The sequence below is a fragment of the Falco rusticolus genome, chromosome 10 (assembly GCF_015220075.1).
Source record: "Falco rusticolus isolate bFalRus1 chromosome 10, bFalRus1.pri, whole genome shotgun sequence".
NCBI classification, from domain to species: Eukaryota; Metazoa; Chordata; class Aves; order Falconiformes; family Falconidae; genus Falco; species Falco rusticolus.
The window spans coordinates 23,400,071-23,422,571 of record NC_051196.1 but is presented as its reverse complement, the minus strand read 5'-3'; the positions used below and the strand labels follow the sequence as shown (position 1 = coordinate 23,422,571).

At 48.3% G+C, this 22,501-nt stretch overlaps 1 protein-coding gene across 4 annotated transcripts in view; it reads right to left on the bottom strand.

The window, feature by feature from the left end:
• Window positions 1-22,501, bottom strand: part of KCNQ2 (potassium voltage-gated channel subfamily Q member 2) — a 77,589-nt gene that overhangs the window by 24,359 nt on the left and 30,729 nt on the right. For 3 of the 4 annotated variants that reach the window (XM_037403087.1, XM_037403086.1, XM_037403084.1), the window contains exons 6-10: window positions 22,209-22,319; window positions 21,427-21,522; window positions 20,620-20,714; window positions 12,636-12,704; window positions 10,594-10,623 (exon numbers count right to left, since the gene is read on the bottom strand). In XM_037403087.1, the coding sequence (XP_037258984.1) occupies window positions 10,594-10,623; window positions 12,636-12,704; window positions 20,620-20,714; window positions 21,427-21,522; window positions 22,209-22,319 (401 nt within the window). Of the gene's footprint in view, window positions 1-10,593; window positions 10,624-12,635; window positions 12,705-17,258; window positions 17,289-20,619; window positions 20,715-21,426; window positions 21,523-22,208; window positions 22,320-22,501 lie in introns of all 4 variants that reach the window. The other variant, XM_037403085.1, reaches the window with a different exon arrangement.

Genomic DNA, 22,501 nt, shown 5'->3' with positions numbered 1-22,501 from the left:
GCAAAAAAAGAAAGCGTTAAATTCAGTGAGGAATACAAGCAAAGAGTTTCAAGCCTGATAGCATAAGCTGCAACACCTACACATGAAAAAATCTCATAGAAATTTGATAAACAATTAAGATCTGGGTGGGTTCTGTTCCTGAGTACTCACTACTCAGAAAAAAACCTAACACCTGATGCGGCTTCTTTGTTTTAACATAGACAACATGAGACAACATGAACAATTAATTGAATTTTTCCTTCTGCCATGCAACTCTCTCATTGGAAACAACACCTGGAATCACATGCAAGTACAATCCCTGCAGAGGAGAATGCTGTTGGGGTCTGCAGGAGCTGGTAGGAAAGAGTCCAAAAGAAATACAGACATAGAGAGAGAGATATATGTTGTCAGCTAATCCAAGATCATGTTCTCGTTCAACTAGAACATTGTGCAGAGTGACGCAGTGTCTCGGAGAAGCGGTATTTAGATGTCACTCAAGTAGATGGTACATGAGCCTCGGTTGGGTGAGAAGTGTGAGTGTTGGTGACATGAGCATGAGGGAAGCAGTAACCCAGCCACACACGACAGCATGAACTGAAGCTTGCAGTTGTGACAGCTACGAGCGGCGCGAGCATGGGGCAGGCACCCTGCTCATGCCAGGGGCAAGAGAAGGGAAACCGTGGCTTTGTAACCAGAGACAAAGATTATGGGAGGCTGTAACATTATAGAGTGTGCTTTAGCCCCTAGGTCTTTATAACTGCTTTCAGTTGGCACCTATTAACAACATATTCGATACCAAAAAAATTATGTTCCCAGGCTGACTTTGGGGAAGATTTACAAAACTTTCAGCTTTTGACTTGAATTTTACAAAGGACAGAAACTGGTTTTTTTTTCTCTGCTGCCAGTCAAAAAATGAGAGCCTGGGCTGGATGAGCACGTAAGGACCGATGCATGGTCCCACAGCTGATAGAAAGATGCTCACTGCTTTAGTGGGCTGTGCATTTAGGTTCATTTAGGCCCAACATGCCAGCACTCAGCAGCAAAATGCTAACCTTCAGATGAGACTTAACCTTCAATTGAGCTGCCATCAGCATTTTTAGAATGCTGGGGGTTTGAGCTCCTGTTTGAAACTCTCTGGTTTGGGGCTCATGCCACTGTCCTCTATAGTATTAAATCAGCACTTTTAAAAATTATGGATTCATTACATTAGCAGTAATTTTGGATCAATAAAAAGTATCACTTGTATTGTCTTGTCATTAATTTTAAACCAGGCTTCAGCAACTGTTTCATTTTCTCCTTTCATTTTGTAGGCAGCAAACATTAGCCAAACTGAGTTGGGCTAGCGTGGACTCAGACCCACCTCTGCACACCAGTTCAACCAGTAACAGTGTCCCATTCTTCTGAGAACCTATGGCCAGGAGACAGAGGTTATCTGCCGTTGGGAAATGAGGCTGTTTTTTAACCCAGAGTTTGTGCTGAGCTCATGGCAGATGAGAACAGCTTGTTAAACCCAGGCAGAAGTGCCAGGAGTGAATGACAGCCTTTGCAACTATTGCTGGGCTCCAGTCTATTTGCAGGTGTGATTAAGAGGCAGAAATCAGTTACTGGAGAGATGAAGGAAAGGAAAATACATCTCTGTGTGGAAAACTTGCCATGACCAGAGCAGAAATCAAGAGAGGACCAGGCTCAAGCCTGGTCTGCCTCCAGTGATTTCAGAAAAGCCATTGTAAGGGTGAATCCAGCCCACAGAATGGAGTTTCTAGAAGTAGAGCAATGCGGGCATAAGGAAAACAAAAGGTCAGCTGATCAATGTCATGGTGAGTAATCCTCCTGCTCTTCCTCATCCACAACCACGGTGTTAGGCTTGGGATGAAGGCAGTCACTGAAATCCTAACGGGAAAGACCAGAGCTGCACCATCCCCACAGCCACCACGTAAACCTGGCTGAGCGTGGGGCCTCGGGTGGCTGAAGGGACACTGGAGCCTGACACACATCTTTAACCTTGGCCTTTGGTATTTTGCAGCATTCTGTTGCAATCGCCCCTCTCCTCCTAGCACACAGATGTTTTTTCCCCAAATTGATGTTGAGCGTTGTCAAACACCACATCAGACATGTCCTGCATCACCCCGCAAGCTTCTGCTCTTTGCCAGCTCAGCTGTTTTGCATTTCAGGACAAAAGGAAAACAGCTAGATTGCATCCTCAAGCTGACTGATTATTCCGAAACTTCAGCAGCACACTACAGCCAGACCCACAGGCCAGGCAAGGGCTCTGCAAACACCTTTCCTTCCCTGCTCTGTGTGCCGTTCCCTCCCACGGCCAGCTCTCTGTGATGCCTTCATCGCTCTGAGTAGACGCCAGGCAAGTCTCTTATAAAGCAGAACATGATACACCTGATAATCTGGCTTGGAATAGTTACATTCCTGTCTAAATATGCATGCATTATTGCATTTACTGACTAGAGAGTATTGGTTTAGTACATTAAGAAACCACGGCTTCTAAGGAGTTTTCTATTAATTTACCTACATTGAGTTTTCCATGATTGCCGCATCATTTAGTGTTATTTCGTTATATGCATCCTAGATGAAGGCGTTTAGCACTCAGCCTCAGATGCATCAAAGTGCTGGCATCTTCCCCTAGGAGTTCGTACAGTGGGGGATTGTAAGCAGGCAGCCCAAGGTTCCAGGGAAACAAGACATTTGGATTATTTTTATGTCCCTTCATAGTTAACCTATTGTTTTACTAAAGCACAGTATGTATAACGCTACATTGAGGATGGATGCGGGTAACAAAGATGCCCTTGTAGCTGCTCCAAAGTTCAAGACTCCTTTTTGACTGGAAGAACCACAGTCTGTAATCCTTCTTCTCAGGGTTTCCAATGGATTAAGAAGATCTTGAGATAATAATTTGTTTCATCCTCCCTTTCCCTTGCAGAACTCAAGATGGGAAAGATGAAATGCGGAGCACAGTGGGAAGGAATTCAGTAGAAAATAGAAAAATTTATACTGGCTTTACCAATTAAAAATCCATGCCTAGGAAGACATGCAAGGAAGACATTAAGATCAGAGTGGCTGATTTTCCAGAAAACAGAACTGGACATGGACAGGTGAGAGGACAGCGTTACAAACATCACTGCTTGTTTTAATCTCTGCCAAAATCAACCTCAATGTGAAGCAACTGAAAGGAGCCCTTCTCTGGCGAGGAGTCCCTGCTTGTGCTACGCCTCCACCTCCACAGGTAAAACTACTCACCTGGCAAATGGAAACACTAGGGATGTCAACTACTACAGCAGACACACTACAGGATGATTTTTTCAGCTAAGCTATTGACCAAATCTTTGTCATTTGGAAACATACTGCAATGCTGTCTATGCAACTGATCATCAGCCAATATTTAAACAGACCTTTCAAGGATAAACTTCAAGGAAGGCCACAGCACCCTCAAAACATAGCAGGAGGCTAAACTCAAAGATTCAGGCTATTTATCCAGGTACAAGGGAATTTCCTACCGTGGAGAACTGCTTATTACAAAACCTAGATGATGCCCCCTGTCTCTGTGTTACCCATTCAGAGATGGGATTTACCGCACTGCTGCCGAGCTTCTGGTACATGCAAGTCTCAGGCACGAGCCCTAGCCTCTAGACTGACAGGTAATAAAAATAGCCAGCAGGGAAAAAAATAGCAAGAAAAGAAAAGATACAAGTTGGAACAATTAATGGAGAAAATCAGAGATACATATACTTTGAAAACTGTAGTTTTATACTGTTAAAACTGTAGTTTGTTGGCTTTCTGAGGGAGACAGAGACTGGTGATTTTAAGAATTAAAACGGACTCCAAAAAAGAGCATGCAAAAATCCAATTTCACAAACATGCGGCATCACTCAGTGCCCTGCCACTACTGGGCTTTCCAGCTGCCTGGCTGCGGGGGGGTTCACCTGCCAGCATTCACAGCATGCAAACTCCGGGCATTGCTAATTCAAGAAGGTGCATGTTTGCTGCTGAGAAGCAGTGTCTGGGGCAGGGGAAGAGACTCCTCCAGTGCAGGTGCTGGAAGTAGACGTACTTACACATAAGTAAAATACAACGTATGTATCGGTGTACCCTTATGGCCGTTAGATGGGTGTACTAAGGGATGCTCACTGGGAATTCTCTGAAGCTGCCTAACAACTGTCAACTTGATGAAAAAGAGGAAAACACTGCTCGTACGAAACCCTCAGCTCTAGCTATCTGTTCCCCATGGGATCTAGAAACAGAACCATTCACAATGCCAATGTCAACGCTGAGGGGAACCCGTATCCCCTACGTCTGGTGGGACAGGCTGAGATTAGTCCTTCTCTAGCTGCGTAGTAGAGGTGCTAGATAGGCAAGCCGTGGCTTCCAAAGGCCACAAGACTAGGAAAGGTCAATTTGTAGTGTCCAGAGAGCCAAAGGAACGGTGACTGAACAGAGGCAGGAAGCTGGAATTTCTCATGCTACTAACTTGACAGTGCTGAACAGTGCAACTCAGTTTGTGAGGATTCCCCGGACCCTGAGGAAGGATGGAGCAACAGGCAGGAAGGGGTCATCTTTAACATTTTTTTTTTTAAATTATAATTTACTTATTTTTTCCCCCATCATTTGTTAAACTTCAGTTCCTGCCCTCCTTCCTTGCTGAGCAGACACTGGTTTGCTAGCCCAGACCAAATTCCCCATCCTCGTCTCTTTGATTCACATGTTCTCCATCATTAGCAGACAAGGAAGCCTCTAATTTCTGTGCAGGCAATGGGGAGGCTCTTTCACCTTTTTTCACTCATCTAGTACCTCTATTAAGCAGAGAAGTGATCAGAACGGGTGGTAGCAGGGTAGAGGGAGAATGAGCCGTGCAGCTTTTGATTAGTTTCGTGCGACGCATTTCCCGTGGTACCTAGAGTTTCCTGAGCAGCATCCACATAGTGACTCTCTGCACGGTTTGCTTTTACTGGAAATGAGGGGAGAGTAAAAATTAGACCTGGAAGCAAATGCCAGACAGGAAACTTTTGATTACTGACTCTAGGTTTAAAAGACAGGTGTTTTGAGGGCCGGGTTCATGACAGGATTTTTCTGTTTGAGCGTTAAGTGAAAAAAAAATAAAAAATCAAGAGGGTTTCTGAAATAATCTCACTGTGGTCAATAAATGTCATTATTAGAAATGACACATTCAGCATTGAATTGGTGGCATCAGTTCATCTGCAATTGATTGCAGGAAGATTTTTTTTCATTTGCATTGGAAACAAAAAGTACTCTCTTCTTCCTCTAAACAGATAAAAAAGAAAATTTTTTAAATTGTCTAAGCCATGGAGAGCCAAAACTTTAACTTCTTTTGTCCAACACCATCAAAAGGTTCAAATTTCTTCTTTAAAAAAAACCAAATAACCAAAAACTCACAAAGAGAGCTAGTTTATCTGTGAATTGTTTGCACTTCTCATACAGGAAATATTAAGCCTGGCATTCAAAAAAAATTAAAATAGATAAAACCGGGGTGTGGTGCAGTCCCATATGGGAAGGGATTTGAACATCTGTGTTCACGCATCTGTTTTTCGTAACGCTTTTGAGAAAGGCCCTACTATTTCTGGGGAGTGACTGGCTTCGCTGAGGCACCACCACAGCTCCCATGAGCCCACTCCAAATCGCCGCTCAGGCACTGCCCTGCCAGGAGATCGCCACCACCACCAGGGTCCTCCACGCCATGGAGCAGCCCTCGACCTGGGGAAGGGTAAGGACGTGGCCCCCATCACCCCACCTAGCCACCAGCGGGCACCGCTTGCTGAGTTTATGGCCAGACTGAAAGGGCTGAAGGGCGTAAAATCCCAATCGTGTTTTACACTTGAACTCGGCGACCGGAGGAGCTCGCGGGCACACACAGAAGGAATTTGCAGGAATTCCTTTTGCTTCGTGGCATCCCATGCAAGCTCAGCCGACACCACTCCCTGCAGCTTGGGGACTCCTCAGGTGCCCGCAATAGGACCCCGCATCCCCAGGTAGCCCTGGGGACCGGTGGTGCTAGCGGGGCTGCTCTGGAGCTGGGGTCTGAGCGTCGCGGCGTGGGAGTGCGACATTCAGCATGCAGAGCCTCAGGGAGACACGTGGGTTACTCTCCTCTTAGTCTCCTCTGCAGTCCCTACAGAAAGATGCAGTCCCTTCTGTGCAAATAATCCGCTCCCCTAAAGGCAACTGATTATTTCCAGATTACTGTCAGTCCCAGCATGAGTCTCTGACATCGGTTTAATTGGTTAGAAGGTCAAAGGCCAACCCAGGCTAACATGGCCCATCATGCTCCTGTGATTGACACCAGTTTCCATGGGCAGTAGTGGTTATTGATGCCTCGGACACTCTAGGTTGGATGAGCAGGGGCCCACAGAGTCAACCAAAGGCATCCTCCAGTGCATACAAAAGCCTTAATCACACCCTGAACAGAGATATTAATGTTGTGTGGATCTCAGACAGACATATACATACACTGAGAGATAGATAGATATACACACAGATATACATACACATTACGAGGTGGCCCAGTCCAGCATTCACTCAATAGAATGGCCAAGGTCTTGCTGAGTTCACTAGGGTCAAGGGCAACCACAGCTGAGGACAACCTTCCAAAGAGGTTCCTCTCATCACCTACAGGACTGAACTCATGCTGGACAAAGTAATCTGAGTTTCAGCTTCCCAGTCCCCTGGAATCCTTCTGTTTCTTTTTCTCTGATCATAATATAGTATTAAAATCATATGGTTCATGAAGTTTTAGCTTTTCACCCAATCATATTTCGGAAAGTACAAGAGGAAGAAATGTGGTCATGGATGCCTTCAGATGTTTATCAAACCATCTGTTAAAGAGCATCTGAAGCGCACATTTCACGTAGGAGCCTCCGTAGCCCTGGCTAACCATATGTTTGTCTTTTTGACATTACAATCAGAAGACAAAATAAACAGAGACGAGGTGCCACAGCGAATTTCCAGCCTGCTTAACATCGGAGTAATCAAACCCCATTACCACTCTGATCTGCTGGCTTTCTGCAGCAGGGTGAGAAGAGCCCCACCACAGAGCAGCCCTCCTTCCCTGGGGCTACAAGGCAGAGAGGACACGTATTTTATCCCTGCTTGAGGGCAGCGTGGTCTCAGAGGCGTGAAGGGGGCAGCTAGCCTGGGGGAGGGCAGCAGGGACTTCTCCCGGCCGAGGCAGATGGTGGGGTGGACACAGCACCCAAAGCAACAGGCAACAGAAGAGGCTCTGGAAGCAGTTTTTTAAAAAGGGAGGAAAATAAAAAGGGGGAAGAGGAATGTAGCATGTAGAAAAAGGCCAGAGTCTTTTCTGCTCAACACAGCCTGAGCTCCATGTCACGGGGAGGCAAGCTCCTCTCCCCCCGAGCAGGTCAGCACACAGCTTTCCCGGCACTCGGTCATAGGTGGATGCAGACAAGCTCACGGTGGAAAACAAAACAGAAATTGTAAGAGAAAGGATGTAACCTGTCTCTCAGATCGGCTGTCCCACTTTACTCCAAGACCAAATTAAAAGCCACCCAGGTAATTCCAGGTGACCCCAAGCCTCTGCCACACTAACCTGTTGCCTCCCCATGCCCTCCCAGCCCAGGCAGGGGCTCTCCGTGTGCTGCCTGGGCAGAAATCATCACGGCCACAGCAGCACCAGAGTCAGAGGGCAGCATCACTGCTGGTGCACGAGCAAGACCTTGGCAGCTGCCCCATGCACTGGCGAGATGCTTGGGATGCTCCCTGACCTTGCAAGGCAACACATGCCTTGCGCAGCACGCTCCCACGAGCCGTACCAGCATCCTTTCTCTAACTTAAAATATATTAAAAGGCAAAACAGTGACAAAGCTGTTTCTGTTCTGTTTGCTGTAAGGACTTCGTAGTGCATCAGTTATGGAAAGAGGGATATAGGAAATCAGCCACGTCCTGCACGTAACTACACCGGGAGGAAGATCCATCTCTCTCTGGAAGAGAGACTATATGTTTCCTTACATCGATGGAAATGGAATGCGGCAAATCCTTTACCAGCTGAAGCCGCAGAAGTGTGGTGCTGGGTGGGCTATGAGAGACGATTCATCCCAAGGTGTCTCCTAAGCAAGACAGTCGTCAGCAACAGACCACGTCTGGATGATTAACTGTCAGGTGGGCCAGGAAACAGGGTGAGTTTTCTTTTCTGAGAGCAGGATGACACACTGAGCATCACTGGGAGGCTGGTGGAAATTGAAGTGGGTGGGAGATTTGGGATAGGAATGTAAAAGATCCAGAAACTTTTTTTGGGAAAACAGGTGATATAGGGACTACTGTGCAAAATCCCTTCCTGAGGTCTGAGACCTTATCAGACAGAAAAGAGCAGCAGGAGCAAGTAGAACTGATACCGCCCTAACAAAAAACAGAAGGGAAGAGCTTTGGTTCTGCTGTGGCCGCTGAACCGAACAATATGGAAAGAACTGTAATGTCAGATACACGCAGCTGCAGACCCTCAGCTTAAGCACTCCTGGGTTCAGGGATGGCATCTTACAGCAGAGGAGAACAAAACACATCAGTGTCACAAGAGACAGATACACTACAGGAGCAGGAAAGCAGCACTTGGAAATGACCCTGACGAAGGAGCTATATAGAGTAAAAAATACTCTGAAAAAGGACAGTGAAGGTCTGTTTTTACTTCTTTCTGTGACATAAGATCAAGGAAACAATGTAGAAAATGAAAAGGGAAAAACCTGCAACCTCTACAAAGAAGTATTGAATCCAACCTAGTGTTTTAACTGGTGAAAATGAACCCTGTAAGGCAGGACTAAGATTTAAAAATAAGAAATAAGACTAGTGCCTCATCAATAAGACCAGTGCCTGTGATTGCAGGGATGCCAGCTGGTGTGACCCTACAAGGGACTGTTGGTTCTTAGATTTTCTGGAGCTGACCAGGTCGAATAGAGATTTTGTCTCACTGCACAGTTATATGCCTGTGAGAAATGTGGATTTACCCTTCAATGCATCCAAAGTATGTCACTGGCTGAGACAGGGCAGTGGAGCAGCCAGGCCCCTGGGGTGAAAATGCTTACCCTCCTGATGCCACAGGCGGGTGGCCAAGGTCTCAGCCCTGGTGTGCTACCAGAGAGCATCTTCCACGTAACGCTCCCTGCTTTAATAGATCTGGATGGAGGATGCCTTCGCTCTAGCTACACAGGCTGAGACCCAAGGAGGAAAAAAATAAAAAAAATCTGGATAGTTGAAACATGATCTTGGAGATTTGGTTAATTTGACAGGAAAGTGGACGGAATGCTACAGAGGTTCTGCTTGCAAAGCAAAATTTAAATTAAGGACAGAAAAAAGAGGTGGGGGAGGGAAGGAAAGAAGGAAAGAAGGAATGAAGGAAGGAAGGAAGGAGGGAGGGAGGGAGGGAGGGAGGGAGGGATGGAGGATGAAATTTTCCTCCCTTTAGTCAGCACCTTTATCTACCCAGACCTCTTTGGTTGGATTTTATGCCAGGGAAAATTTAGTTTCTGGTCTCTTCTAAGCTAAAAGGCACAGCAGAAAGTTAAATCTGCAAAATGTCAGGCTCTAACTATACTTCTGAAAAACGTATTCAGTGTTTACAATATTTAGCCTGTAAGCTGTGTTTTGATATATGAGATGGAATATCTGAAAGCCAAGCAGATGATCTCCACAGATCATCAGTTCCGCGTCTCGCCTCCCAAGGAAAAGAGATTCAGTCCCAGAATTACTCTTGAAAGAACTGGGAAAATACAGGACAAAAAAATCCCAGAATTAAATGCTTCTAAGGGGATGAAAAGTATCTTAAAAGCATCCCAAATACCAGCCCTGTTGCTTTCCCTGGGACATGTAAATAGAGAAAAGCTCTCCCGTAGGTGAGGTTTACAGCTGGCCTTGGAAGGTGCTCGCCACGTCTCAGAGGCGCCCGGCTGAGCACGCTCTGCACGGTGGGCTCGAGGCGTGGAGGGAAGACGGAGCAGGGACTGTGCTTCATCCAGAGGTGGTGAGGCCAAAGGGAATGGGGTGGAGAGAAGGTGTCTCTGCCATGCAACATCGTGCTGTGTCAGAGAGCCCTCCTGTGTCCCACGGAGCAGCAGGTCCACGCAGCCCTGCGCAGTGCCCTGCAGCGAGAGGAGCTCAGGAGAAGTTGCTAACTCAGTGACATGGTGATGGCTTTGTGTTCCCATGTCACCTCCGCCTGGCATGGCGTTGAGTGATGGAGACACAGGCAAAGCATCACCTACCCACCAGCATTCATTGAGCCTGCGGTATACTGGTTTCAGCTACAACTGAAGCAACAAAAATTAAAAAAAAAAAAAGCAGCATAAACCAAAGCCCTGCCGTCACCCCAGATAAGTGTCTGCCAGCTCTACCCGTGCTGCCCACCACTCTCTCTAGCCCCCACAGCCTCGCTATCCTCGCAGCTACAGCCGGAGGCAGACTGGAAGGAAGATATGATTTAAGGTCCAGCATACACGTAGATACATTGGACTGCCACAGCACAGAAAAAGCACGGTAATACCTAGAATGCTTCCCTCAATGGTGCCACGACATGGTACACACACGCACACACGTACATAGAAATCTACGGGTAATGCATGGGAATGGCGTGTTGGCAGTGATACAGACCTTGGCGATGGTTCAGGCTGCTGCTCTTTCCTTTAAACAGAAGCAATAGTACATTAGCATGGTATCAGGTGGCAAAAGATGTTGCTGCTTCACTGTTAAAACATAACGAAAGGACAATACCAAACAGTACAACTAAGTGGAAGTTGTGGACAGAAGAAAGGGAAAGGAGCACTTAATTCCTGGAGTTTCTGGCCTGGACAGAAGATCACTGGAGACTCACACAACCTCAGAGAAGACACATACAACGCACAGGGTCGAAGAGTTTATCCCAACCCATCCTTGCACCTACGCATGACTGAGACACCTGACGGTCGTGTGATTTGTGTGAGCACAGGAGGACTTCTGTGGGCTCAGAGAGCAGCCCCCTTCATTTGCAAACGTACCGCCCTGCGTTGTTTCGGCACACAGGGAAGGATCTGAATGGCTCCTGTGACCCTGGGGCATTTGCTTTTCCTTCCTGGCCACTGGGGCAGAGCTAAAGTCAATCTCTTGATGCACAGCTTCATGCTGCAGTGCTAACACGTGGTGCTGGTAGGGGGATACTGGTGGGAAGGAGGATGGACCCCTGCCCTGACACCCTGACACCCCACGTGGGGTTTCTGCCTCCAAAACCTTTGGCAGGTACTTTTCATAAGTAGTTGGCAAAGGCTACATGGAGGGAGTAGGACATCACAACTTTTGTATGCCATTTGCTACTGAGATCCCAAACCACTCGATTGGCCTGAAAAATCACTGACATTGAGGACAAAGAGAGCTGACCACCTGCAGAAGGGGAGGCATGACACTGCAAGCCAGGCTAAGGCCACACTGAAAAAACCATCTCACCTTCACTGACCAGGCATCTTGGTGGTGTGTCCCTCCAGCAACAAGGAAAAACGGCTCTGCCTTCAACTACTCTGATTCACAGCTTCTTCACAGTGGGGAATTGCATTTAATCTGGGGCCTCGAAGCAGCCTTGCCCCTGCAGCCCCGTAAGAGAGGGAGCAGACTCTGTTTCTCAGAAGATAAGGGTCTGCCCCCCCTAACACCAGACAGTCTAAGGGACCAAGCGGACTGCGAGAACACCTGGGCAAGAGGACCTCAGTTCCCTCTGAGCGTGGTGCTGTACCAGCCCTGGTCCTGCTTCCACCCAGCAGTGACCACTGAGATGCTGAGATCTGCACAGACCCTGACCCCTCTCCCTTAGGCTGATTGCAGCCGCCTGGAGAGACTAAAAAAACACCCCTCTACCCTCCATCCTTGCTCAGACAAGCTCGGAATCCCAGCCTCAGTCACTAGCTCAAATACATTTCAAAGTCTGAGGTCTGACCCATGGGTCTACAGATCTCTGCTCTCTGCAGAGACCCACAGCCCAGGGCAGTCCCATCCCACGCCTCCCCACCTGGCCCCAATGCCCACCGGCGTGGCCAGCATCTCTCCCTCCCTCCCAGGGTCTGCACACTCCCCACTCACCAAATGGTGCAGCCTCAGCTTAAAAAACCCAAGGATTACCCCTCCCGAGCACAGGCTGAAGGTGCAGGACTCCTGGCCCTCAGGGGCAATGATGTACACATTGCCACAGCAAAATCAGCAAAAAAATTTCACCACTACAAACTTGCTTGCTCTGGGAGGAGGCGAGAGAAGGTTGAGGGAATAGAGAAGGAATTAACACATCATGGACCTGAGTCTCCTCTGAGGGTGGTGAAGTGCAGAAAGGTCAGAGGAAAACTGGGAACACTACCTCAATCAGACCCTTTGAAAATACAACTTTGCATTTTCAGCCAAGCACTGTAGCATCACTCTAGAGCCAAGTCAGGCTGAAGAAATTCATGTACAGCATGGGAGAGGGATGGGGAGGAGGTTGCTGAGTGACCCATGGGGGACCAGCTGCCAAAACCATTCACATCTTCAAGGCTGTCCATATGCAAAAGGCAGGAAGGAAAAAAAACAAAAGAAAAAACCCAAAAGTAAAAAAAAAAAAAAAAAAAAAAGAAAAGAAAAGAAAAGAAAAGGAAAAGGTTGCCAAGTGTGTGTTTCCAAGCTCTCTTAACTCTGCTGCTAACCTGAATGTCAGTCCCGATTTGCTCTTCAGGTTCCTCAGGAGCTCCAGCTGGTTCAGCGGAGGGATTAGTCTAAAGGGAGAAAATAAAGACCATTAATATTCAGGCAGAGCTGATTTCAGAGCCTCCTGTCTCAGGACCTTCCCCCGCTGCCCCATTCTTTCAACCAGAACCAGCTTCGTGCCACCAACTGCATCTGGGGGACAGCTCAGGAAGGATGGAGAGGGGTTTGGCTGCTACTTCCAACAGCATCCTAAGGCAGAGCGGGGGGGGGGGGGGGGGGGGGGGGGAAAGACAGAGGGTGACAGCAAGAGAGAGAGAGAAACTCATCTGCACCGCCGGGTTTTGAATCTCCCAAGACACAAGCCGCTGCCAGGGTTTCTGAGCAGGATGGCGGTGGCTCGGCCGGAGGCTGCTTCACCCGCAGCCCCACGGCTGCATTGCTCTCTGTGGGGCTCCACGCTTCGGCCGCCTGTGAAGCGGAGGGAAGCTCTGGTTTTGGAGGCAACTGCGAAAACTCAACCCTGCTGCTCTTGGGAGTGTGGGGAGGCATGGGAAAGGGTGGCTTATAGGGCAGAGAAAACAGAGACCTGAGGTTGGGAGCACCCCAGGAGAAACAGCAGTGCGCTCCAGGGTCAAGTTTAACCAGCTCCCTACCTTCATGTCAGGTTTTGCCCCAAAACGAGGCAAACCCATGTAACATTGCCTTCAGTAAACAATGAGTTTCCTTCCTTTCTCAGGATGAAACAGAACCTGACAATGGGAATCCTCGTTAATGATTAAAAAAAAAAAGCCAACGAACAAACACCCTGTTGCCTGTCCTGCTTTTGTACTAAAAGCCATTGAATCAGCTCCCGCATCCACTTTTGTTTTCTTCCGTCAGACCCTGGGGGACTGGGGCTTGCTCCATCAATATTTAACATTTCACAGTCAGGTTTTTAACCAAGAGAGATGCGAGCTGGAGGTGTTGGGGGCAGGACGGAGAACGCTGCACACGGTTGGGAAGAGCAGCATCTAATTCAGAGCACCCATGGGGACTCTGCATTCAGGGCCAAGGCTAACAGGGCTTATCCCATGGCTTGCTGCAAAATCCTTGCTGGGCCACCAGCGTGCCCTTGTCAAACTGTTGAAGTGCCACATGCCATCGCTGTGCCCAGAGGGTGCAAAGTCAGCGCCACAGCCGTCTCCGGTCGCACTTGTGACAAGCAAGCGGGAAGATGCATCCTTGCAGGGATGGAGGGGAGGACAAGGGGCTGCTGGCAGGCTGGGGACAGGCTGCCTGCAGCTGCCCACATCTGTGTGGCTGGGGCCACAGCCCAAAGAGCCATAACCCCAAGGCATTGTTTATTTCTGCCTTTGCTGGAAAATGAACCATGTAGGATGAGCCGTGTAGGTTTTAATGAAAGCAAGAAGGACGTATTCAAACTGTCCCAAAACTGCAACTTAGGACTGGAAGGAAAGGTGTGCAAGTGCTTGCAAATGACCAGACCGGTCTCGAACTGGTCTCAGCTGAGGTACTGTAAGAAATGGGGCTGTTGCTTACTGTAAAATAAAGGCAGAGGTATTCACGCCCACATTTTTTCAGCCATTATGAGACCAATAGTTTCAGGTTTCCTCTGACTGGAAAAAAACCAACTGGAAAAGCCTCTCCTCTGCATGCACAGAACTCATCCTCAAAAACACAGTTGATCAGCAGAGCAGATTTGGTGTTCGCAAGATTAAGGCAATCAGAAATTTTTCGAATCCTAAGTATGGAGAAAAGTATAAAAATAGGCCAGAAAATTTTGGCTCAGCTCCCCAGTCCAGCTCTGTTCACTTCCATCCAGAGAAGAGCACATCCTGATCTGATGAATTAATGATCCTCTTCACTCAAGACATCAGGAAGAAGTTGACCTTGGTGCAGCAGAGCAGTGCATGAGTGCTGGGCTGTCGCCTCCCTTCAACCCACGCAGGGTTTGCAGATGTGTTCCAAGACAGGAGAAGGAGGTCCATCAAATCAAGCACAAAGTGTACTCGGCAGTTAACGAAGGGTGCACAACTGGTGAGTTAGTTTCCCAGGGAGGTCCATACCCATCAGAACATGGGACAACAGCCCTCCATTCTCCAGCTGGGATCACAAATCCAGGGCTCCCAACAATGCAAGCCTCAGAGCTGAAGAGCTCACTAGATTGAAGGATTCGGGATCCCCAAAGGAGCTCCTTCCTTTGCATTATTAGCCCGTAACACAAGGTCTACACTGTGCTGAAGGTGGCAACCTCTCGGGCCACCACAGATGCTTCTATGCAAAGGCAAAGATACACAAGCAAACACAGAATTTCACCATTTCTGTGGTAGGGTGACAGTCCTGGTACACGTTGTGGAAAAAAGCAATGTTTTACTGAAACAATAACTATTACAAATGGGTGTAAGCTCATCCATGTACTTGACCTGAAATTTAATCTGAATTGAACGCTCAGCCTAAGCTGTCATTACGAGAGCCGCTTGGGGAAGAGCTGCTGCATCGCACTATTTCACCACAACCTCAAAGAAAAGGCAGGGCTCTGCACAGTGCGTTAAACGAGCTTTGCTACAAAATGCTGGATGGAGGGCACCCTGCCCTGGGGTGCGTGCCCAGCGAACAGGTGATGCAGGTGCCACTGTGTCCTCCAGAGACGTGAAGGAAGGACCTCCGGCTGGGGCATCTCACGTTTTCTCTCTCTCCTCCTGGTCTGTGTGTCACTTGTTAGCAAGGGAAGCACGTTTCAGTTAAAGGGGAGCTGGGTGAGAAGATCTGCACACCACAGGAACACACACAGCTCATGCCACCCACCACAGCAACACTTCTGAGTCGCCAGCTCCGCAGGGGACCCAGTGGTACCTACAGCTGCTTCCCATCACCCCTCCCCGTACAGCACAGAGAAATGCCACACTAACTCAAGGTGCCGGCTCCCCCATCCAAAGGGAAGGCACATTTGCTATTCCTGGTAGCACAGATAATGCTCAAGCATTTGGGGACAGTAGGGATATCATGCCTCCGGCCAGGACATCATCATAACCCCACAACACGAGGAGAGCAGCAGCACACAACAGGGTGGGAGCATACACAAACACGAGCGCACACCACAACACGCACACACACATAGAAACGATGATGATTTTTTTTGAACAGCCCCAGTATGAACAATTAGGAAGAGGGTGACCAGGAGATGGATGCCGGAATGGGATGGGGACTTAAATGAGTCTCCATGCTGTGTTGGAGTTCCTACGAGGAACCAATTTTTACCCCAACCCTGACTTTATGCCTCTCCAGCCTAAGCTATATTTCATAATTGGGAACATTTATGAAACTTATAAAGTATTTTATTATAAGAAGTGGAAGTGGCATGCTCTTATTTCACTCTCAGCATAGAAAAATGTCTGATTCTCATGAGACTCTCAGAGAAAAATGCACTTATAATATTATACTTGCAACTCACCAATGCAATTTGCTGTAAATTAAGCACACAAAGTAGTAAGGGTGATTTACTAAGGCTGTAAAACTTGCATCTGTGAAAACTGGAACCGGGTTTGGAGATCAAGCACTAAATCACATCAGCATTAATGCATCTAGTGAGGATTTAAACTGCTCTAAGAACAGAGCTTGGCCCCTAGTCTTGAAATGCAAGTAATTTATTCCCCATCTTAAAATATTGACCTGACTACACCTTCAGATACCCACCTCATATAAAATATGCTTGAGATTTGAAAATCCACTCTTTTTTGAAGAACCTGAGACAATATTATTTACCATAAATCTTATACCGCCATATACAGGTCTTTGCATTTGCATTGATCCCAGAAGATTAAGTCCCAGACTGAATAACTGGAGCTTGGCTCCAGGTCAGTCTTGGAAGAAAAAACTGAAATGGAAAAGTCCTGCTGAGATGAGATGTCCTTTTCCCAAAAATCAGACTGGATTACTAGAACTGAATGATCATTTCAGTTTAGCATTCCAGATCTCCCCCTCCTCCAGATGCCGTCCTCAAAAGCAGGCACGGCCGCTGCTGTGGTTTTACTCCGTGCTACCACTGATGCGTCCCATGGTGCCACCACACCAGCAAATTCAGCAGATTTCAGCAAATTCAGTGTTACCTGGTGGGCACAGCTCCTACAGCATGAAGTGAGGCAAATGATACAAGGAAGGATGGGAACAGAGGGCTAGAGAAAGGGGAACACGCAGCAGTGACGGCAGAGGGAAAATGGAAGTATGAACAGGGAAGTTTTCTTGTTAAGCATTGCATGAATTGGAGGAGGTTGGTAAGACCATCAAGAAATCATCCTTAAGAAAGCAAGCTTATCAAGCTCTCTCCCACTCTCCTTCCTCAAATTGTCATTTTTGGCAGACAGTTCCCCAACACTTGTGTGTACCAATAGCTAAGATGTACATGGAGGTGCATGGAGTTAGTCTGTAGGCAGCAGGATGGGGAGTCTGGTTTGGGCTTTCACTCATTCCTTTGAAAAAAATGATCTTCAGAGGTTTCTGGTTTTTTCTCTTTTTTTTTTTCTTTCTTTTTTTTTTTTTTAATTAAAGCCTTTGCACGTTACAGTCCCAAACGAAGAACAAGGAGTGACATGACACACAGTTTCAGAGTCACATGCACTTCATACCTGGAGGCACCATACGTTTGTGTTTGCGTGCTTTTCAAGTATTTTCACCAAAGAAAACCAAAGGGATAAGAGAAAGAAAAACAGGGGGGAAAGGTGGGGGTGGAGGAAAGGGGAAAAGAAACAGAATAAAGAAAATTAGCATATGAACAAAGTATACCCAGGAGCAGATGCGCTGTGACCAGGCGTACAGGTGAGCACAGGAGCGTGGGCTGAGCTCGCTCCCACTGCAGCCAGCTCAGAAACCACTGCATGCCCATGTCACCCTTGGGGACAGGCAGCTGGCACCTTGCTCCGAAAGCAAATGGGCACCACAGGCAGGGAGAATGTGGAGGCCTCCAAGACACCTTTCATGAGACATCCACAGCCCCTGGTCCCATCAGCCAAGGTCTCCTTGGGCTGGGCTGAATGTTGTGCCGGTGGGTTTTTCTTAGTGAAGACCAATATATGAATGTAGTTGAGATCAAGGCCCTGTTCCCATGAGTGATAATAAAGAGATTTTTTTTTCAGCAAATCCAGTGGCTGATGCGTAACAGGTTACGATGTCTGGGCGCACCCCGCTACACGTGCATCACAAGCCCAACCCGTACCTGCATGTACAGGAGCCTCGTGCATGTTTCAGATTTGGTTCTACCACATTTTTAATTCAAAGATGAAATCTGAGATCTCTCAGAGGCCACCACATTTTCCCCAAATGAGTGAGACTCGTGCTACTGCAGTGATCTGAGTGATGTTCTGGAGAGACGTGAGCTCCTCCAAGGCATGTGCAACAATTTTCTCCTGTCAAGCAGCCAGTCTTTCGGGGATGCCTTGAGAAGACAGGTACGCCCAAGTCACAGGGCTCCTGCTATGAGGAATAAGCAGCCCGATGTTGAGCAGAAAGGGTGCCAGGCACCCGGCGGGGAGATGGGGGTACTGTGCTCCTCCAACCCACTTCCTAACCACGTGTGCATTAGCAGCCGTCGCCTTAAAGCAGCGCGGGGCTCCACGTGCTGCTGAGGCTGCACCGGCGCAGAGCGGCCAGCGCCTGCCAGCTGGCTTAGTGAAGTGGGTAGACAAGGATAGATGGACAGTGTGAGTGATGGAAGCTGCAGCCAGAACATACAGTAACTCCCCTTCCACCACCACCACCACCCCACCCCCCAATTAAATTATCTGACTGCATCCAAAATACATTCAAAAGAGGTTTGCTGCTTTCTTGGTCAAAAATGCAATTTGACTAACAGCTGACTCCATCGGTGCACAAACGGCTTACTCTCCCAGGTGATGTTCACTTTGTGCACAGACAGGTTGGGATTTAAGGGTGAAGCTGGGAGAGAAAAGAAACCTGTGCTCAGGGAAGGCCAGGGTGACACTGCTGCTTGGGGCCCATGTTGGGAGCAGCACCCATGGCATCAGCCAGCAAACGACCCTGCTACAACCTTGTCCTGGTTTTTTTTGTTCAAGATAGCAGCTGGGCTCTTCACCAAACTATATTTTTTGCTTCTTCTCCTCCCCAAAGTTTTTATTTAGCCTCTTCTGGAGCTCTTTAGCTTAGTTTTCTTCCTGCATACTAAATCCACAGGAAATACAGGCTTTAACAAGTGGATTAAGCAGCAGGTAATGACCCCAGCGCACCCTCATGCGAAAGGGTGTCACTGCATGCCTGGCTGCGTGGCAAGTTCAGTCTTTTAAAGAGCAGCAAAACCTGGCAAAGCCCACCGAAATCAGCCCCTGGCTTTCTGTGATTTGCAGTGGACTTTGGACCAGGTTCTGGTCCTCATCCTCCCCAGCAGCTGATCTCAGCAGGGCTGCAAATGTACAGCAAGAAGGTCAGATCCTGGGAGGGAGAGTTTCGATGGGTGGGTGTAATGCTATTGGAAAACAGTTTTGTTCTGTTTTGTTGGGTTGTTGCTTTTGAGGGTTTTTTAAGAAAAGTCTTGAAGCTGATTCATAAATCTCTAGAGAAAAAGCAACCGATCAGACACACACTGGGAAAAAATCCAATGAAAACTTACTGACCAGGACAACGTGATTTCCAACAGGTTTTTAAGATGGATTAACAGGCTGGCTGCTGTGTTTCAAATACAGGCTAATGCTTACCCTAGGAAATATATCCAGACTGTCTGCCTGAGGGCTAGAAGGCACCAGTAACATGGGAAAACAGAAAGGGATTCACACCTGCAGTGGCACAACCCAGCATCGGACCACAGTCCTGTTTGGGAGCAGGGAAACTGGACACAGGGAAAGCATCACGCCCAACAAAACCCTGTGAAGCTATGGGAATATCTAAGGAACATGTCTGACTCTTCTACAGACCCAGAAAGATCTGGGTAGCCCCTAAAAACTTGCCATAAAGGGATGCACAGCCCTGCCTGGGATGCAGTGCAGTGTGGAGTGGAAAATGAACAGCAATGTTTTGCATTTCAGCTTCGGGGGAATTCTCTCCTTGATGCCACCAACTCCGAGAGTGACACAGGGGACGCGGCGCTTCCCCACGTCCCGGAGGGCAGCAAGGCATGGCAGGGGACTCTGTTCTCATCTCCATGAAGCTCCAAATCCCAAGAGGCTGTGAAGTCCCACAGCAGTGCTCTAACCCGTGTCGTTTCAACTGAAAAAAGCTGCCTGGGTGTGATGACGAGTTACCTCTCCTTAAAGCAAGTCAGACGGATGCTGCTAAAACACAACGGTGCTTTATCAGCATCATCTGCCAGGCTCCGCTGCCCTTCCCTACTCACGTCAACAAATCATGATGGATAAATGAAATGCAAGAAATGGGAAAATGTTCACTGGATCCTGATTTGGTTTTCCCCCTCTTAAGAGAAAAAAAAAGGAAAGGGGGACCCAGGGCAAATGCACCTAGGGGGAGTGCTGGGCCAGTCAAGGGAGGGACAGAAGTTTGCTGAAAGGCAGAAGGACCATTAGACACCAGCTGGAACGGCAGGGAGAGCTCAAGTGGGTGCGAGGAGCTGCACACAGGGTGAGGGCAGCATTTACCTACGATCCAGGGCAGCTCGGGAGGGAGGTCTTCACACCTGGGCGCGGCAACTGTCACAACACAACGCAACTACCAGTGCACTCGGAGAAATAAAGGTGAAAAGAAGAGCATGTACACACACAGACACAAAAAGAAAAAAAAAAACACAAAACAACAGGGAAATTAAAATCAAGTCAAAAAGAAGTACACAAAAAATCCAAAGCAAAAAAAAAAACCAACTCCAAAAGAAAAAGCATATACCAGCCCTTAAGAGCTCTTGAAATCCACTTTTGTAACATAAAAAAGTAAATAAATAAACAAAACTATACATCCAGATAACAAAAATAAATATGGAGACAGTGGCATCACGAGGAAGGCAGTGGAAGAGGCAGTTAGAGGATGAGGTACCTGTACATGGGGACGGTGACAGTGCGTTCGTAGTACTGCCAGGTGGAGTGCAGGTCTGTCCGAGACAGGTTGGTGGCATAGAATCTCCAAGCCGCCTGCGGAGAAGACACAGCGGGATTGTGGACCCTGGCATGGCCACACTACCCTCGGTTTATATAACCTCAGCCACAACCGGCCTCCTCCCTCTGTTTTCTGTGGGAAGGGTCCAGGCATTCGGCTCTTCCTTGACTGGATATGTGACGAATCTGGGGTGGTACCATGACAGTCCTATGTGAGCCCAGCTAAGAACGCTGTGAGTACCCAGCACTCACTGTCAGGCTGAGGTCAGGTATCAAATGGGTGTTGTTGCCCATTAGGGAGTTTAAAAACTTGGAGAGAGAGGAGCAGGGGAACGTAAAATTACTCTAATTTCAAATCTCCAAGATACACACCAAGGCCAACCTTCTGCGCAGACATCTGTTACCGTGAAAAAAATGCTCCCAATTGTAACTTTATATCAGTATAAATATTCTCTTTGGGGGAAAAAAAAAATTGGGTGAAAACAGACTGTCCTAATGCATTTGTCTTGCTGCACTGGGCTGGATTCCGTTCCTTTTCTCCCCTAGATTGCCTACCACACGCTATTTTCCCAAGGCTGATTTCCTGGCATTTATTCCCAGACAAGACCAGTCACCAGCTGCTGTCTCACACCTTACACACACGGCCCCAGTTTTCACCTGCCCATCTCCTCCCCAACTTCTAGAAGTCTATTAAGCCCCCTAAAATCAGGACGACGTGAGCCCAAGGCTCCTTGGACATGATCCTCACCTGAATCAGGCCCGCTGCTGGGTTTCGTCTCTTCTCAAAGTGTTTTTGTCGATGCTGCTCTTGGACCTTCAGAGCAAACCCTGAACCCAAGATGCCCTGGGGAAGAGGACAAAAATCTGCAGTTAGCGGGGCTTTAGCTAAGCTTCCACTTAAAAATTGCAGCCAGCTTTCTCTCCAAAGGTTTGTTCTGGGTGGTTTTTTGCTTCAAACACACAGGGGAAGGAAGGAGCAGCCTCCAGCCGAGGCAGCCCTGGCAGAAACACTCCCTTCCCTGTGAAGGGGCAGCAGACTTTACTGGCGCTCACTGGAGTTGCTGCTTTTCCCAAAATAACCTCCAGCCAGCTGATAAAATACAAAACAACCACGCTGCGCTGGCATTCAGCAAATTATCCCCGTAGGGGCAAATCAGCTCCATGCACCACACTGAAACGCACTCTGAAAGAGATGGGGGCAACTGGCTGAAAAGGCACAATCCCGCCTAGGAACAGCCCTTTGCAAGAGAAAAACGGCTTCGTTTCAACAAATGTTTGTGCAGAGCCGCATCTAGAGTTTCCATGCCATTTGCTCATCTACATAGCGCCCGAGCTGTGGACATTCGGAGAGGGTTTCCCCTCTGCTCTCTTTTACTTTGACTCAAAAGCCAGGGAGCAGTTGCAGTCGGGAGCTCTCTGGGTGCATCACTCCACTGGACGTAGCTGTGGCATTGCCCCAGCGCCGGGGGCCGGGGACAAAGCGCAGCCGAGATCAGCCCCCCCCAGCGAGACGCGGCCGCCTCCGCTTACGGCAGGAAGGGCGAAGAAGGAGACGCCGATGAGCGTGAACGTCGCCGCCAGCAGCCGCCCATTCCAGGTCTGCGGGTACTTGTCCCCGTAGCCGATGGTGGTGAGGGTGATCTGCGGGGACATCACCGCACAGCCCTCGGTCAGACAGCCTTAGAACCGAACCAAAACCAAACCAGACAGCCCAAACCCTCGCAGCACCGCAGCGGGACCGGGGGAGCAGGGTCCCACGTGCCCCCAGCCAACCGAGTCGAGGGGCAGCTGGGGTGCCCAGGAGGACCCCAGCTGCTTCAGGT